Below are 15,964 nucleotides of genomic sequence, written 5' to 3' on the forward strand. Positions count from 1 at the left end.
GGTGTGCCAGGCCCTGGATGTAACTGTTTAGATGCAGGAAGCAGGTCCAGAGAAGGACACTTGTTTGAGTCCACCCAGCAAGTTGGTGGCTCTGTCTCTCCCACAAACTGACCCCAGCAAGTCTGTGGCTGCTTGTGACCCGCCGTGCCCTTTTCTGGCCCCAGCTGGACCCAAACTGCGCACTCCTAACCTTCTCCCAGTTTGTATCCTTTGGCCGCTGTGGCTTCTAGCACCCCAGGGGGAGGGACCCAGACTTGTCAGCAAACAAATGCCGCCTACAGATTTCCAAATACACCAGTGCTTGTGAGGCCGTCAGGAAAGGGGTAGTGTCAGCTTCACCAACCTGGAAGCTATGTGAACCCCTTAGCTTAGGATATTTATTTATTTATTTATTTATTTTACACAAGAAACCAGGGTACTGGCCAGATGCGCAGGAAGGTGAGAGGATTCACCAGAGACAGAGCAGGGAGCAGAACAGGCAGACTGACAAAATACACTGCTGAGGGGAGCAGCGGGCACACCAGGAGAGGTCTGCGTGCCATGTGGGATCCTCGCCGGTGGCCGGGGATCGAACCGGCGCTGCAGAGGCTGCAGGCAGCCCAGCGCTCAACCGCTGCGCCACCAGGGGAGGCCCACCCCCTGCTCTATCTCTGGTGAATCCTCTCACCCTCCCGTGCATCGGGCCTGTTCCCCAGTTCTTGTATAAATAAATAAATCTTAAAAAAAAAAAAGTTCTAGAACTGGGATTAGAAACCTGTAACCCCAGGTTGGTTCCTCTGCTGCCCTGCCCTTGTCCTCCAAGGGGTGTGGCTGAGATGGGTTATTATAAGTAATACAAACGTTCTACCACCCCAAACACTCAGGAAATTCCAAAGGTTTCAGAAGCTCTGTGCCAGGAATTAGGGGCAGAAACCAAATCTGTATTTCTTATTGCATCACACCATTAAATTCCGGAAGCGAATTATAACAGTGACAGCGCCATTATCTAATCTCTGGATCATATTCCAGTTTTACCAATTATCCTGTGTTGTTTTCTGAAATGACCTTTAAAAGACGTAGTTCCGAAACATCTAATCCTTGCAGCGATGAGGTCATACCCTGATAAATAATTTATAAATCTATGTTTTCGTTTCATTTTTGTTTTTCTCCAAGCAACATAGCTACTTAGCTTTCAGAGGCACATGGTCTATGCGTGTGAGGAAAACCAGCACCTTCCATTTATCCCAGCCCGTCCCCAGGGCAGCCCCAGCTGCCAACTTCAGCCTTGGGTGTCCCCTCTGGGGTTCGCCTCTGTGTGTCTGGATAACACGCTTGCATTGCCCGGGCTTGCTTTTTGAAGCGAGACCTCCTCTGCGGTCCTCTGCTGTGGAAGGTGAGGGCGACTTCTTTCTCCTTTATCCCCAAAGCCTCTCCCAGCCCCCCTGGGCCGCTGGCCCATCGCCCCCCGCGGTAGCTGCTGAGGGATTCGGTTGGTCTGCTCCACGGCTCACGGCTGCGTCGCCCGGGCTCCACTCGGCGGGATGCCGGGGCGGCGGGTCTCGCCTCGGGCCCCTCTTTCTCAGGGCCTTGGGCCTCATCTGTAAAATGGGCACACAGCACTCCCTGAGCGGGGGCCTGGGGTGGTCCCGGGAATCTTTCTCAGCTACCCCTTTCCCTCCTCTGGCCAAAACCATGACGCCCACTCCCCGCCCCCCAACCTGCTGCCGGGGGAAGACAGCTGAGCCCTGTCCAGTCTACCTGTCTGCCCTCGCCTCCCTGACTCCCACCTTCCCAGCAAAGCCAAGTCATGAAGATTCCAGCTGTGTCGCTTCCCACGCCTTTGCAGCTCGGCCTCTGCTCTCCCCTCTAAGGAGCTCCTGGGGCGAACCACAGGACTCTGCTGTCTGCCCCTCAGGAAGCATCTCTAGGCCCAGCCTCCAAGAACTGAGCTGGCCTTCTCTGGCCACATCTGCCCCCCACCCCTCATCAGCCCCCGGAGTGCTGGTTCATCTATGTGGCTTCCCTCCAGGGACACTTTGGGCGCCCTGACTGTCCCCCTCTCTGTAATCCTCACCGGCCAGGGCTCTGAGCGCACTTGCTAGGAGATGCCTGAATTGACTGCAAGTGCCTGGGGCTCAGAGAAGGGAGCCTGGGCCTGCTGTGGGGGGGCCTGCAAGGGGGGGTCAGCAGGGAGCGGGGGCGAGGCTTCTTCCCACACCCATTCCCGCAATGGCACTAAAGCAGAGGCCACCGCCAGGGTGGCTGTCTGGCCTGCGGTTGTACCCACTTCCCTGGATCCGGATGCCCGAGGCCCTGCCAAGGCCCAGCCCAGCCGAGGTGAGCTGAGGACACGCCAGGCTCCGAGTGCCAGGCTTCCCCAGGCGCTCATGAACGGGTGCTCCCGTGGGCTGGCCCAGAATTCAGCGCACGTGTGCCTGGGCCCATCTTGTGCTCCAAGACGCCCCCATTCAGGGACTATTATTAGCATCCCCCCTCCCCAGAGGAGGGCAACGCCAGAATCACATGGAAGAATACTTTGCAGCTGGCTACTAAGCACTGAGGGGCTGGCTGCTCTGGGGTTTTACACGCCTCTCCTTGGGACCGCTCTATGTTTATTGGAACCAAGGCACAGAGAGGCTAAGCGACTTGCCCAGAGTCGCCCAGCTAGTAAGCGGTGGAGCAAGCATTCAAACTCAGCACTGGCTGCAGGGAAGATTGCCTGCCACGGCCAGGGCAACCCCCAGAACCAGCCGCCCCTTTCATCTGCCTCCCCACATTGCCCGCTGAGCATTTACTCCCGTCTGCTCCATAGCGGAGCAGTCAGCCCTCTGTCTGTCTGTCCCTCTCCCTCTGCAGCAGAACTGTGAGCTCATCGGGACAGAGGTCACGTGGAAAGGTCAGAGCTGGCTGCTCTGAACCCTGTGCAGAGAAGTGGGTGTGGTCAGGATGCTGAGCAGGGGAGAGAATGAAGCTCAGACGGGCAGCGGGGGTGCCACACTTCCTGGGCTCTGGCCTCTGCGGTCCCAGGGCATGGAGAGGACAGGCAGGCCCCGTCCTTGCAAGGATCCATGCTTGGCTGGGCAAAGGTGTCTTTCTGTGGCGCTCGAAGAGCTCAGGCTTCGTGGGGTCAGAGCCTGTACCCCTGTGTGGCCCTGGGTGAGCCCTTGGCCCTCTCTGAGGCCTGCTTCCTGGGGTGAGGACAGAGGCGTGGGACCAGCGAGAGCCAGGTCCCCTGAAACTGGTTTGAGGTCAGCACAGGCATAGGCGCTGGCAGGTGGCCACTGCTCTATGGCTAAGAGAAGTGGCAGGAAAGACCCAGCCTCCTGGCTTCTCTTGGGGGACTTGTCCCTGGCTCCACCCCACCATTCTGAGAGGCTCCCAGCCCAGCCTGCCTCCATGGGGTGGGCGGACACCCGGGGCGAGTTAGTCACTAGGCAAGTTGATTAGTTCATCTCAGCGACCTTTATTCTTGTGGCCCAGCCCCATGTTGCTGAATCAATAGTCCTCAGTTTCTCCTGCCACCCAGGAAGAGAAGGCTCCCCATTTCCTTCATGGGGTGTTGTGAGTACTGAAGCAATAACATAGGGGCCTGGGCCATCAGCCACAGAGGCCACGAGGGGGCGAGGGGGGCATGCAGAGGCGGTCCTTGCCCCGGGGGGACTCACACCCACTAGCAGCGGGGAGAAGGGCGGGCAGCAGGGCCGGCGCCAGGCCATGTGTGATGTGGGGGAGCCTCTCATCCACGGGTCTGGCTTCACCAAGCTCCATCCTGGAGGTGTATGACTGCTCTTGTGCGGGGTCAGGGACATCAACACTCCCCACTCTGGGGCAGGTTTCAAAGACCCTATGGATGCCACCCACACAAAAGACAGAACTGAGCCCCTTCTTCTCAGCCCTGGGGGGCTTGCAGTGGAGGCCACAGCAGAGGGGGCACCCACAGGGCCTTGAGTGATCTGGGGCAGAGGCCTAGGCAGGTCCCATAAGGAAGGAGGGAGCAGTCCTGCCCCCACAGTCCGGAGGGCCATGAAGAGGCAAGGTAAGCGTCAGTCCAGGTGTAGCAGGCCTGCTGCGGCTTCCAGCATCTCTAGCAGGTGGTGGCCAGAGGGGGCTCCTCCGGGGAGGCCGGCCTACTCAGGGTCACGCTGGGGAGGCTGGCGACAAAGCTCTCCCACCTTCTCCTTACCTGCGGGAAGACAGGGTGGAGGGGAGCTGGACCCACGGCTGGGGGTGTTGTTCCACCTACAGCCACGCGGTGGTGGTAGACTCCAGAGGCAGAAGCTCTGCTCTGAGCCACCCAGGCTCCCTGGGAGGAGGCTGGAGGCCAGGCCCCCCCATCAGGCCGGCTCATCCCTTTCTGGGGGAGGGGAGCTCAAGATGTGAGCCTGGAGAGGTTGTGCAGGCTGATCTTCTCCCTCCAGCAACATCCATTCATCGACACACAGCCAGAGGGTCCCCTGAGACCCTCTGACCAGATCACCATCTTCTCTGAAACCTCCCATGACGCCCCAGTGCACAAGGCATACACCCCAAGTGACTCAGGGCTCTGGCGCAAGGACCACTCTCCCTCCAGCCTGCCAACAGACGGGCTTCTAGCTTGTTTTCCCTTGGTGGCCCCACCCCCACCCCGCGGCCCTCCCCCACCGGCCACCCTGCATCAAACCTGTCGGTACTGCTTCAGCCACCTCCGGCTGCCTCCTCGCTGAGCTCGGATCAGCTGTTCCGTGTCTCTCAGTTTCTCCTGACCAGGGGCGTCTGGCCCGTCTGGGGCTGCATCTGGGGACTTGGACTTCTCTTGTCTGAGGCTCAGTGACCGGCGCAGCCGACCCTCGGGGGGCCTCGCCCAGGGCTCCTGGAGCTTGCCGTAGGAGGGCCGTGGCCCTCGCAAGGACTGGCTGCGCGGCCCGGTCCCCATGGTTCAGGAGTCTGCTGGGCTGCCCCAGCCCCTCCGCAAGCCAGTGGCCCTCTGAGAAGGCCTGGAGCCTCCACCCATCTGACCGGAACTCACTTGGGGGGGCAAAGGTTGGCATTGCTGAGGTGGCTGCCATAAACCAAAGGGCAGGCTGAGCATCCCTGCGTCACTCTCACCACTGCTGCCCATCTTCTAGGCCTTTCCTTTGCCCCTTCCTCCTTCTCCAGGCAGCCTTCTCGGATCACCCCAGCCCTGAAGTCCACAGCCTCCCTTGACCCCCGCAGCCCTGCCTGTCCCTGCTTGTCCTGTGACATCGAGGGCAGATGGCCCAACAGTAGGACAGAGACAGACTTTTAAGAAACAGGACAGAGTCATTCAGAGACAGAAAGCTGAGGGGTGATTGCCAGGGGCCTGGGGCGGGGGAGTGGCGACTGTTGTGATGCTGGGAGCTTGCAAAATGCAGAAGGTCTGGAGTCCGGGTCCTGCTGTGAATGTGGGGTGCACTCCTGAATCATGCACGTGAGCTTGGCTAGGATGGCAAATGTTCTGTTTGTGTACACTTCGCTACAATTGCAAGTTTTCAACAAGACTGGGACTTTTTCCAGGCCCAACCCTGCGCCTTATTTGCCAGCACAGAAGTTGATGAAGAGCTCGGCGCTGAGGCCCAGCTGCTCCTGCAGAAGTCGCCGCAGCGGTGGTCCTGGGGCCCTCGACCTATCTCCTGGGTCCTAACAGGGATGAATAGCTAGGGAGTGGGGACAATTAAATGAGCTCGTGCCTCCCAAGCCCTGGGTGAGATGGAGCGGGTGGCATTCATTGTCTTGGGCAAGACCCGCTGGTCAGTCTCCTCATCTGTGAAATGGGTTGTTATGAAAATCAAACGTGATGAATCATACACGAAAGTCATCCATGACGAAAGCCAGATGGCTGGCAGCAGCCCTTTCTTTCAAGACTGGGGAAAGAGAAAGTTCCTTGGGCTGGGCCAGACCCTAGAATTTGAGGACTGAAAGGGACCGCAGGCCCCTTGTCCACTCTGCTGTTGGTCTGAAGCCCTGGAGGGTTCTGGAGGCAGGCGAGGGTGCCACGCTCACCTTGTCGAGTCAGAGCAAGAGGCTCGCACCGTGCTCAGCACTGGGTTCTGGATGGTGTCTGGGCCGACCCTGGCCCTCGGGGATGGCCGCCACTGTGAATAACCCACTTATGTTACATGTAAAAACAAACAAAATATCACATACTAGTCCTGGAAGGTGGACGTTGCTTTTCCCATTTTATAGACCAGGAAACTGAAGCCCCGAGACATGAAGCACCGGGCTGGAGGGCGTGCCCAGTAAGTGGCAGAGCTGACTGCACCCAGACAGACTTTTTAAAGCCTGTGCTTCAGCCACCAGGCGCCCTGCGGGTAGCAGAGGTGAGAGGTGGACCGGAAGCCAGGTGCCTGCCCGCTCTGAGGGCTATGGTGCAGGGCACCCAGGCTGGGGTCAAGAAGTGCTGGCCCCAACTGTTGGCTCACCCTACACTGCTCCCCCAGGCCTGGCTTCGCTTTCTTCTCTCCGGGAGTTGCTAGGCCTTCCTTGGAGAAAGGGTCTTTACTACTTCCGGGCTCAGCTCCCAACAAGTGGAGCCCGGTCCGCCAGGGTGAGGAGCACGGAGCAGAGGCCTGTCTGCCCTCTGGCCGGGCCTGTCCGGAGGCTGATGGAGATCACACCCAGGCCTCTTTACTCTAACCCTGCCCACACTCCTAACAGCCAATATACAGGCCACACCCCTGATCCTGGTTAAAAAGCAACAAAACCATTACACAATCTTCAACACCCTCACCCCCAGCACAGTCAGCTCAAATCCCCACTCTCCCCGGAGTCCAAGCCCCAGACCAGCCTGCTGACTCACACTTCTGAGATGACTGGGGTGACTCACTCTCTTGCCACAAGCCTATAGCTGTCAAATACCCTCGGGCTAAGCATGTCTTCTCGAAATTTCTCAAGTCCATGGAGGAGGACGAGGAGAAACATGTGTCCTCTGCCATCCTCCACGTTGCCTTCCTGCCTTCTTCACCCGGCGAGTTCTTACCTTACCTGACCCCGCTCAGGGCACCTCCCCCTGGAAACCTCCCCTGGTCCTTCTGCCTGGGTTAGGGGACCAGTCCCTCACTCAGTGCCCACATCAGGAGCAGGAGCAATTGCACTCGTGGACTTTCCCCACCCACTGGGTGTCCCTTGATGGCTGGGACAATGTCTTTATCATCTAGGACATGACGCAGCAAATACTCTGGCTTAAATATGGGAGACTGGTCGTTGTTTATAACTGTGTAACAAAGACCCAAAAACTTAGTGACAAAGCAACACTCCCTTTGACCTTGCTGTTCCTGGGTTCAGGGAGCCTGACCTGGCTTAGCTGGGACCTGTGGCTTGGGGTCCCTTGCAGGCTTCCATCAGGGCTTGCAGTCACCTCAGGGTTGACTGGGGTCCACTTCCAAGCTTGGTGTGGGCAGGACATGGGTCCTTGGGGATCGCTGGACCCAAGGACTCAGTTTCTTGTTGGTTACTGGCTATTGGCACATGGCCGAGGGGCTTCCTTCGGAGCCAGCAAGTGAAAGATGGCGGGTAGGCAGAAGCCACCCTCTTTTAGGAACTCAGCCTTAGAAGTGACTCCCATCACTTTTGCCCTATTCTTCAAGGTGATTCAGCCTGCACTCAAGGGTGGGGGAGTCCATGGGTGTGAACCCCAGGAGATAGGGTGGTTGGGGTCATCATGGAGGCTGAGTTTAAAGCCCTGTTCTTGCCTGTGGTCGCTGTGTGCACTGAGGCATGGTTTAATCTCACATGCCTGCAGCTTCTCCGCTATACAAGGGGATGCTGGATTATTTCGTCAAATCTGAAATGGCATGAACGGGGAGGGAATCAGTTTTAAACTCTGTTAAGAAAGATACTCCCTGCCCATTTGTTGGAAGATGCAGTTCCATTTTAGAAGGATTAAAATGCTGGGCCGGTGGGGGTTGTGTTCCTGGTGTCTGCTTCCTAGGGTGCTTCTAAGACTTAAATGGTCGGTGCCATCTAGTTTGTTGTGAGGCTTAGATCTATGGAATGCTGCCCAACTGGGGCAGCTGCCCAGATGTTCCTGCTTCTTAGGGAGCCAGTGATGTTAACCATATCTACAGTTTGGACAAGATCTTGTTTTGATGATTCCCAGGAGTGAGGCCAAGGAGAGCAGGGTGGAATTTCTGCTCCTGGAAATGGGGGGATTCTCATGAGCATAGAGGAAGGCGTCTTCAAACAGAAGAGAATGGGAGAGCGCTCCCTCCGGGCCAGGTGCTGTAGAAGGTCCTGCCAGCCCTCGAGGAGTGGGGGCTACTCTCAGTTTGTAGACAGAGAAGTTGCCCTCCGTGGGTACAGCCCGGAGAGCTGGAAGCGCAGGCCCTCTGGCATTTTTCCAAATCTGGCAGGCTTGTGCCTTTCCACTAGTCCATTTTTTCATCTGTAAAATGGGCGGGATGGGTCTAGCCAGGCACCTAGAATTTCCTTTGTTAAGAAACACCAGTGGCTGGGCACCCTGGCAAGTCATTTACATAAGAAGACCAACTGGGGCGTGAGAAGCTGTCTGTTGCCGCCATCAGATCGCAGAGAGTCTGTATCTGGTGGGAAATCTTGGCAGCGTAATTGCTCAAAGCCCCTCGGACTCTGAAGACTGCACTCTTAGGACTCAAATGTCAAACCGAAGTCCCGTCTTTGAAATGTGCATTCTAGCCTTCTCTTTGCTCCCAGAAAGTGGGAGGAGCAGAGAGAACGTGGCTCAGGGGCCTGTGTCCCTGACTGTCTACGTGATCCAGTGAAAAGCCATTTCCATTTTTCAAGTCTCACGTCCATACCTCCAACTGGGCCGCAGTCCTGTCTGGGGGTTTTGGGAGACCAAAGAGCTGTGGCTCAGGGTGGGGAGGATGCTTCTTTCTCCTCCTCCGTCTCCACCGTGGCAGTGGCCTTGGTACGGATCTGCAGAAGGTCTGGGCCCCCAGAGCAAGGAGACAGTTCTGACCGTCTTGCAGAGATGCCAAGATGGGATGGGCCCAGCGGAACTCTCCAAATTGAATGACTGGAGTAGGAGGACGAAGTCAGGCAAGCTGCTGGGGGTGGGAGGCTCTGGTGCCAATAAGCTGCTGGGGGTGGGAGGCTCTGGTGCCAATGGAGCCTGCGACCACAGTGAGGGAAGCATTGTGATTTAGTTTCCTCCTAGCTCAAGCACTGTCCTCAGATGGCTACAGCCAGGGCACAGTTGCAGGGTCGGCACACTGCACAAATGCTCCTGGCTGGACCAGCAATAGGGGCTTCTCTCCAGGTTGACCCCACCTCTTCACCTCAGGTGCAGCATGGCCTGGCAGCCACTCCACTGTGTGTGTGTATGGCGGGGAGTCACCCGGAGGACCAGGGTGGAATGTACTGGACCCCTTGAGGACCTGGGGTCCAGCAGAAGAGCTACTTGTGAACCACACCCCCACCTCACAATGCCCCCTGAGAGTTTTGTGCTGTTTGGAAGAATAGACATCACCAGCCTGTGGAAAGGACCGTTGTAGCCTTTGTTTCAGGCACTGGCGTGCTCCCCGCGACCTGGAGCCCTGTCCTGTCTCCCACCATTGTGGGTTCAACCCTGGGTTCTCACCAGCAGGCTATCCAGGCAACTGCCGCCAGAATTCAGTTCATAAAAACAAAAGGTGACTTGCTTTGTCATGCGGGATAGGGAGCTGTCTAGATGGTTCCTGGCAAACCCTCAGGGCTCGCGCAAGGCCCTCCAGTTCTGGCCTTCCAAGACCCCACAGGACTGAGAAGGGGCTTCAGCTCTGCCTTCTGGTTGATTTTGTGGACCAGGGAGAGAACAACGTGACTTCCTGTTTACAAACATAGAGAGGTTTCTCAGATAGAGAAGATGCGACCACAGAATCCCCGCAGAAGCCGCCAATCTTCATTCTTCATTCTTCACACGAGTGGCAATTGTGTCTTAGGGGAAGGATGAGAGCTGCTCCTTAGCTTCCAGGGCTTGGTCGACCTGAGCTCCAAACAATCTGTGTGCTGGAGTGGGAAGGCCAAGGCCAGCTGTGAGGATCTCGGGGAGGCCTGGTCTGAGCAGGCCATCTATCTCTTTCTGTGTCTGTCTGTCTGTCTGTCTGTTTGTCTCTCTCTCTCTCTCTCTTTCTCTGTTAACTTGGCCCAGGCATTGCTTCCTCCAGGAAGCCTACCAAGACCCTTTACTTGGCCTAGAGGACCTATTTTTGGACTCCCAGAGCAGTCTGTCATTATCTCTAACACAGCACCACACTGCTTTGAAATTTAGTGTTTTGAGAACTATCAGAAAACAAAATTATTCTAACTAAATGTAAAGCTCTTCTGGCCTTATTAAACTCCTCCTGATGGGCAGCTTCCTGACCAGCAAGCAGAAAGCCTGAGGCAAAAGGTTGTGCCAAAGGGAAGGTTTCCACGGTGAGAAAGAGGGCAGGGCAGAAAGGGGAGGACCTCAGGAAAAGCCCCTTCCCCAAGGAAGTGGGGGGTCTTTAAGCAGATGACTTCTGCAGGGCCCAGAGGGGATTTTAAACTGATTGGTTTAAAATTTCACTTTTGAAACCTAAGCTTCCCCTGCAGAAGATTGGATTAGGAAGCTGTGGCATTCTATTTGGCCATAAAGAAAGATGAAAAATGTTGCCCTTACAGCAACGTGGAAGGAGCTTGAGGAAAAGGTGTATGGTAAAGCAAGTCAGAAGGATGAAGACAACAAAAAAATTAATTAATAATTTGAAAACAAACAGAAAGAAAAAAAGAATGATGAAGACAAACACTGGGTGTTGACATAGCAGATTTTTTGACAAAGCAAAATGCTTAGAAACACTAGTGGACACTAATAAATGAAATGAGGTTTCTGAGGCTAAGAGGGAGGGGGTGGAAGAAAAGTTCTAAAGGAGTATGAGGGATGATGACGGAAAAACTTAAGAAATAAAGCTTCCACTTTTGGGAGAGACTGAAAGTGCAGTTAGGTTAGGTGTTTGTCTCTGGTGGGGCTTGGCATGAGCTATTCAATTTGAGGCCTGTTTCTTTGCTTTGCTTTTCTCTCTTTTTTTAAAAACAGGTCTCAGTCCCTCACTGGCCCAAGAGCAGCTTGGAGACAGGGATCGTGGTTCCTTTTTACAGCATCTCTATTGCGCTGGACTGGCTGTAGGGTGAATGAATCTCCCACCACGCCACCCTCCTTCCTGGCCTGGGTCTGGCCTCAGGATGTGTTTCATGCATCCCTGCCTCTCTTTAACCTTCCCGGAAGTGTGGCAGCTTCTGTACTTCTCTCTCCTTTCCTTGGCCGCAGGGCTGTCCTATTCACGCTGTAGTTTTAATCACTATATCTGGACTGATGACCCCATCCCCTCTTCTGCCAACTTTGAATCACCTACCACGTGTCAAGCTCAACTCCTGTAGGGGGCGACATTCAAGCATAAGGAGCAGGTAGCAGTACAGAAGATAAACAAAACCCAAGCACTTCCCAGAAAGTGAGAGATACTAGAAGCAATAGGGCAGGTGTACTCTCAGCCTAAAGGAGCCCCTGGGCTGCCCCACAGCTGGCCCTGTGTGACAGGGCAACCTCTGGGGGAAAGGGGTGACCTGGGTTGTGGAGTCCTCACCTGCATACCTATGAACTTAGGACAAGACCCAAAAGCAGACCTGCACACAGAGTGAAATTAAAAAAAAAAAAAGAGGAAGAAAGATTAATTGGCCAACATGTCCTAGTAGCTATGCAGTCTGAACTGAGGCTCCAAAGTGCAAATTGAAGCTAGAAAAGCAAAAAAAGAGAAGATATGCCCGTGTTCTGTTTTTAGCCCAGTATGGCTGCTTAACTCGGGGGCTAATTCCCAGCCACCCCCATTCAGGAAGTCGGGTTCTCAGCATGCTGGGAGTTGTAGTCCTCCTCATCTGAGATCTCATAGGTGTGGAGGTGGGGGTGGAATTGGTCCAGTACATCATTTACTGCCTCTGTGTTGGCTCCTCACTGCTCCTCTGATACTTGGACCATTTTTTTCCCAAGACGGCTCCACTGCCCATGTTCTCAAGCCCCTGCTAGATTAGACTCCCAATCCTTCCCAGGCAGCTCCCAGCCTACCTGTCCCACCTCACCTTCTGCAGCTTCCTAGGAACTCAGCCAAGTTTCCCAAGCCTCAAAAATCTATTGAGGTTTGTTAAACTAACTGACTGACTGGCTGACTGTTCATTAGCAAACTGGCCCCCCTACATGAAGCGCAAGGAGAGATGGAAGGGGTAGACCACTCTGGATTGTTGGTGGCAATTTTAATGAGCAAGGGAACTTATTTAATGGGCTTGTCTTGAGCAGCTGCAAGAGTGAACAGATCTTGACACCTGCCCTCCATATCTTAAAATGGCCTCCCTAGTGGTGCAAGGGATTAAGACACAACCTCTGAAGCTATGTGCAGCCACTGCAGCACAAGCTCAATCCCCGGCCAGGGAGCTACCCACATGGTGCAGCGGACCTCTCCCGACTCGCTCGCTGCTCCCCTCAGCAGTGTATTCCAGTCAGTCTGCCTGTTCTTTCCCCCACTCTGTCTCTGGTAAATCCTCTCACCCCCTGCATCACTGGCCTGTACCCCAGCTCTTGTATGCATAAATAAATAAATCTTTAAAAAAAATCTTAAAAGTTTATAAGAGGCGTTCAGTCTCTGATATCCAGATGTCTCATCAACACGTTATTATCTCAAGGCTATGTCCTTGGGGCAGTTTCTAGTGCTGGGAAGTCAAGTGGACCGTACATCCCAAGGACAGGGGAGGAGGTGAGGGGTTTCCCACTGCCTTGGCCCAGCTCTCGTGGTCTTAAATTCTCTCAATGGGGTTCAAGAATCTATTTCCCACATGTACCCTGTTCCAAGGAGATTCTGTACAGAAGCCCACACTGAGAAATTTTTTTTTTCTAACCACATTAGATTTGGCACCTAGACTTTTGCCCCGGCTGTTACGCCTGTCAAGGGCAGAATAGCCCTCCCAGTATTGTCCTGCTGGGAAGCCGACATGAGGGTAGAGCTTGGATTGAGAGGCGTCTCGTAACCTAGTGCACGTTGAACTAGACAGTGCATATGCCTGAACTAACTGCTCAAACCCATACTTCTTTCATAGCAGTTCATTTGTAGTTCTCAATCAGTTGTTTCTCAATCAGTTCTCAATCAGATCTCTACCTGGTGGTGTTGATGTGGGTGTCACCTGAAGTTGGGTGGAGCCCCTGCCCTCTGTTCTAGACTCAGGAGTTTACAGGAGCCAGCTGGGACTGGGAAGACATGGCCACTGCAGTGTGGCCAGTCCTAGAACAGGGCCTTGACTTTTCTGAAGAACACATGTCCAAGTGTTCCTCAAGTCTTACTGGTGCAGAGAAGGGGAGATGAGATTTAGGCGGGAAGTGCTGGGAAGCTGACCTGAGGGTGGAGCTTGGATGGAGAGGTGACTTATATCCTAGCACACCTTGCACTAGATAAATTATATGCCTGTATATATAACATGTACTTATAGAGATAATAAGTAAATGACCAGCACAGAGTCCATCACGCCCTTTTTATGAGGAAATTCAGTCCAGAGCAGGAAAGGACCTGCCCAAGGCCACACAGCTCTCTTTCCTGCATAAAATTGGAAGGTATGAAAAGTCCTTAGACTTGGATGGCCAAGAGAAGGCTAGCTGTATGACCCCATGGCAGGGGCAATTATTTTCACCGTGTCCCTGGCATGGCAGCAGGCTCACCGTGGGTGCTCAAGAGGAGTTTGAATGAATGCATAATCTGGAGAATCGGAACTTGAATCCTTGTCTTACTACTAAAATAACTGTGTCAGATTGACCCACATTGGAGTTTAGCTAGATACGAGGAAGGAAGCTGGAGAGATAAACAACAGACACAACAGTCAGAGGAGAGAAGGGAGTTGTATTCTGTCTCCCACCCTCAATAAGTAACTTGTAGTTAACAAGCTGTCCTCATAATCCTTGATCTTCCCCATTGTCTGGAAGCAGGATATTTTTTCTGCATGCCCTGATGTACTGTATGTTTTATTTATCTACTGTATGTTTTTTTTTTTATTTTATTTTATTTTTATTTTATTTTATTTGTTTGTTTTGTTTATACATGCACTGGGTACAGTCAGAAGCGTGGGAGGGTGAGAGAATTCACCAGAGCCAGAGCGGGGAGCAGAGCAGGCAGAAGGACTGAAGTACACTGCTGAGGGGAGCAGCGGGTGGCAGGAGAGGTCTGCGCACCATGTGGGACCCTGACCCTCCTCCGGTGGCCGGGGAGCAGCCGGGGATCGAACCGGCATCGCAGAGGCCGCGGGCAGCTTCGCAACCCAGCGCTCAACCGCTGCGCCACCGGGGAGGCCCTCTACTGTATGTTTTATTTATCTCCCTGGAAGGGAGAAACTTTGGTTGGTATCGGTAACTCCCATCAGCGGCCTGACACAGAGCCCAGTGCATGAAGCTTTCCATTCAACCAAGCCCTCTAAACCTCCTAGGTTCAGAGTGACCTCGATTTGCAGATTCAGAAACTGAGGCTCAGAGAGGTACGGCTGCTCGCCCAAGGTCACACGGAGCTGGACTTCTGCCCACCGCCACCCGCCCCCGCAGCTGCTGAAGGACACAGCCACGTAAATCCGTGTGGCACCAGCGTCATCTCCTTCCTCCTGCCCTCTGCAAGCGCTTCCCCTGCGACCTCCTCTCCACGCACCCGTCCGCGCGTCCGGCGGCATCCCCGAGCCCCCAGGAGATCTTGTTGTGCCAGCGGCTCTGGGAGACACGTGCGACTCAGGTGAATGAATCGCACGTCCCCACCCCCGCCGACAGCCAATCACGGCGCGCCGGAGCCGGGCCAGTTCGGCCAATCGCAGGCCGCGGTCCCGGCCGGGCAGCCCACGTGGGGCTCTGTAGCCCCGGGAGTAGGCGGTGGGGCGCGAGGGGCGGGCTCTCGCAGCCCAGCCACCAATCCAGAGGCCCGCCGGGGGTGCGTGGGGCGGGGCCGACGTGGGGCGCCAAGGCTTAAACGTGACGGGCAGGCGGGCGTGGGGCGGAGCCCCGAGCGGGGGCGCGGTGAGTGACGGGCGACGCCGCTCAATAGCAGGAGGGGTTGGGCTGCTTGAGCCAATAGGAAGTCCGCGAGGCGGGGCCCGGGCTGCAGCAAGTTCGGTTGCGCGGAGACCGCAGCTGTTCCCTGTCAGCGGAGGCAGCGGCCGTGGAGGCAGGCGGCGGCGACGACTCGCGGCGGCGGCGCGGAGGTGAGTGCCGGCGGCGCTGCGCACCTTCCGCTCCTCGCGGCGGGCCGGGGTGGGTGGGCGTGCGCCGGCGCCGCCGCGGGGGGCGCTTATGTAAGGGTCGCGCGCGCCTGGGCGGCGCGGGCTCCACGAGTGACGGCTGCGGCGACGGCGGGAGTGCGCGACGCGACACGACACGACGCGACGTGCGCCGCCCCTCCCCGCCCCCCTCCCCCTCCCCGGGGCGCGGCCGGCGCGGACCCGCCCCCTCGGCCCCTCGGCTCGACCCCGGCCCCCGGCGCGCTCCCGCGGAGACGCCGCCGGGCCTGCCCGCCCCGCGCCCCGCGCCCCGCCGGCCGGGCCCGCGCTCGGGCCCATTTTGCAGACGGAGAAACTGACGCGCGGAGCCCGCGGGTGCCCGGCGCGCGGTCCTGGAGCCCGGGTCCCCCCATCCTGCTGGATGTGGCCCCGAAGGAAGCCGCGGCGAGGGGGGCGGGGGGTTCCCGCAACCCCGGAGCCTGCGCGCCTCCTGCCGCGCGCTCCTGCGCGGCTCCTGGCGCTCAGTTCAGACGAGGAAGCTGGAGGCGCCAGAAGCCGTGATTCGCCCGAGGCTGCCGTCGAGGAGGTGGGGCCGCGCGCAGCCCGTTATTTCTGAGACTTTCAGCAACTTACAAAGTGTACTTGGCCCGGGGCCGTCCGGGAAGTGGCCTCCTGGGCACGGAGGCAGCAGCCCTGGCAATGAGGACCTGCCATTCAGGTTCCTCCGAGTACAACGTGCTTTGTGTACTTAGAGCAAGTCGTTTCAGCTCTGGGGAGCTCTTTCCTCACT

At 56.2% G+C, this 15,964-nt stretch overlaps 2 protein-coding genes across 3 annotated transcripts in view; one reads left to right on the forward strand and one right to left on the reverse strand.

Moving 5' to 3' along the window:
- Positions 1–4,063: 4,063 nt before the first annotated feature.
- On the reverse strand, positions 4,064–4,891 carry CUNH11orf86 (chromosome unknown C11orf86 homolog). The gene is made up of 2 exons (XM_037515686.1): positions 4,640–4,891; positions 4,064–4,162 (listed from the first exon to the last, which is right to left on the reverse strand). Exons 1-2 carry the CDS (start codon positions 4,889–4,891, stop codon positions 4,064–4,066), a joined length of 351 nt encoding a protein of 116 aa, XP_037371583.1.
- Positions 4,892–15,121: 10,230 nt separating this feature from the next.
- PC (pyruvate carboxylase) overlaps positions 15,122–15,964 on the forward strand; it is a 73,883-nt gene continuing 73,040 nt past the window's right edge. The window contains exon 1 of one of the 2 annotated variants that reach the window (XM_037517486.2): positions 15,122–15,159. The gene's annotated coding sequence lies outside the window, so the exon portion shown is untranslated. The remainder of the gene's footprint in view (positions 15,160–15,964) is intronic. The other variant, XM_054697447.1, reaches the window with a different exon arrangement.

The sequence above is a fragment of the Talpa occidentalis genome, unplaced genomic scaffold, assembly GCF_014898055.3.
Source record: "Talpa occidentalis isolate TD23 unplaced genomic scaffold, MPIMG_talOcc4v2.1 talOcc4.17, whole genome shotgun sequence".
Taxonomy (NCBI): Eukaryota; Metazoa; Chordata; class Mammalia; order Eulipotyphla; family Talpidae; genus Talpa; species Talpa occidentalis.

Coding starts and splice junctions, on each gene's coding strand:
- CUNH11orf86 (XM_037515686.1), bottom strand. CDS start 4,891: ATGGGGACCGGGCCGCGCAGCCAGTCCTTGCGAGGGCCACGGCCCTCC. Junction 4,163..4,639: donor GGCTGAAGCAGTACCGACAG/GTTTGATGCAGG, acceptor GTCTTCCCGCAG/GTAAGGAGAAGGTGGGAGAG.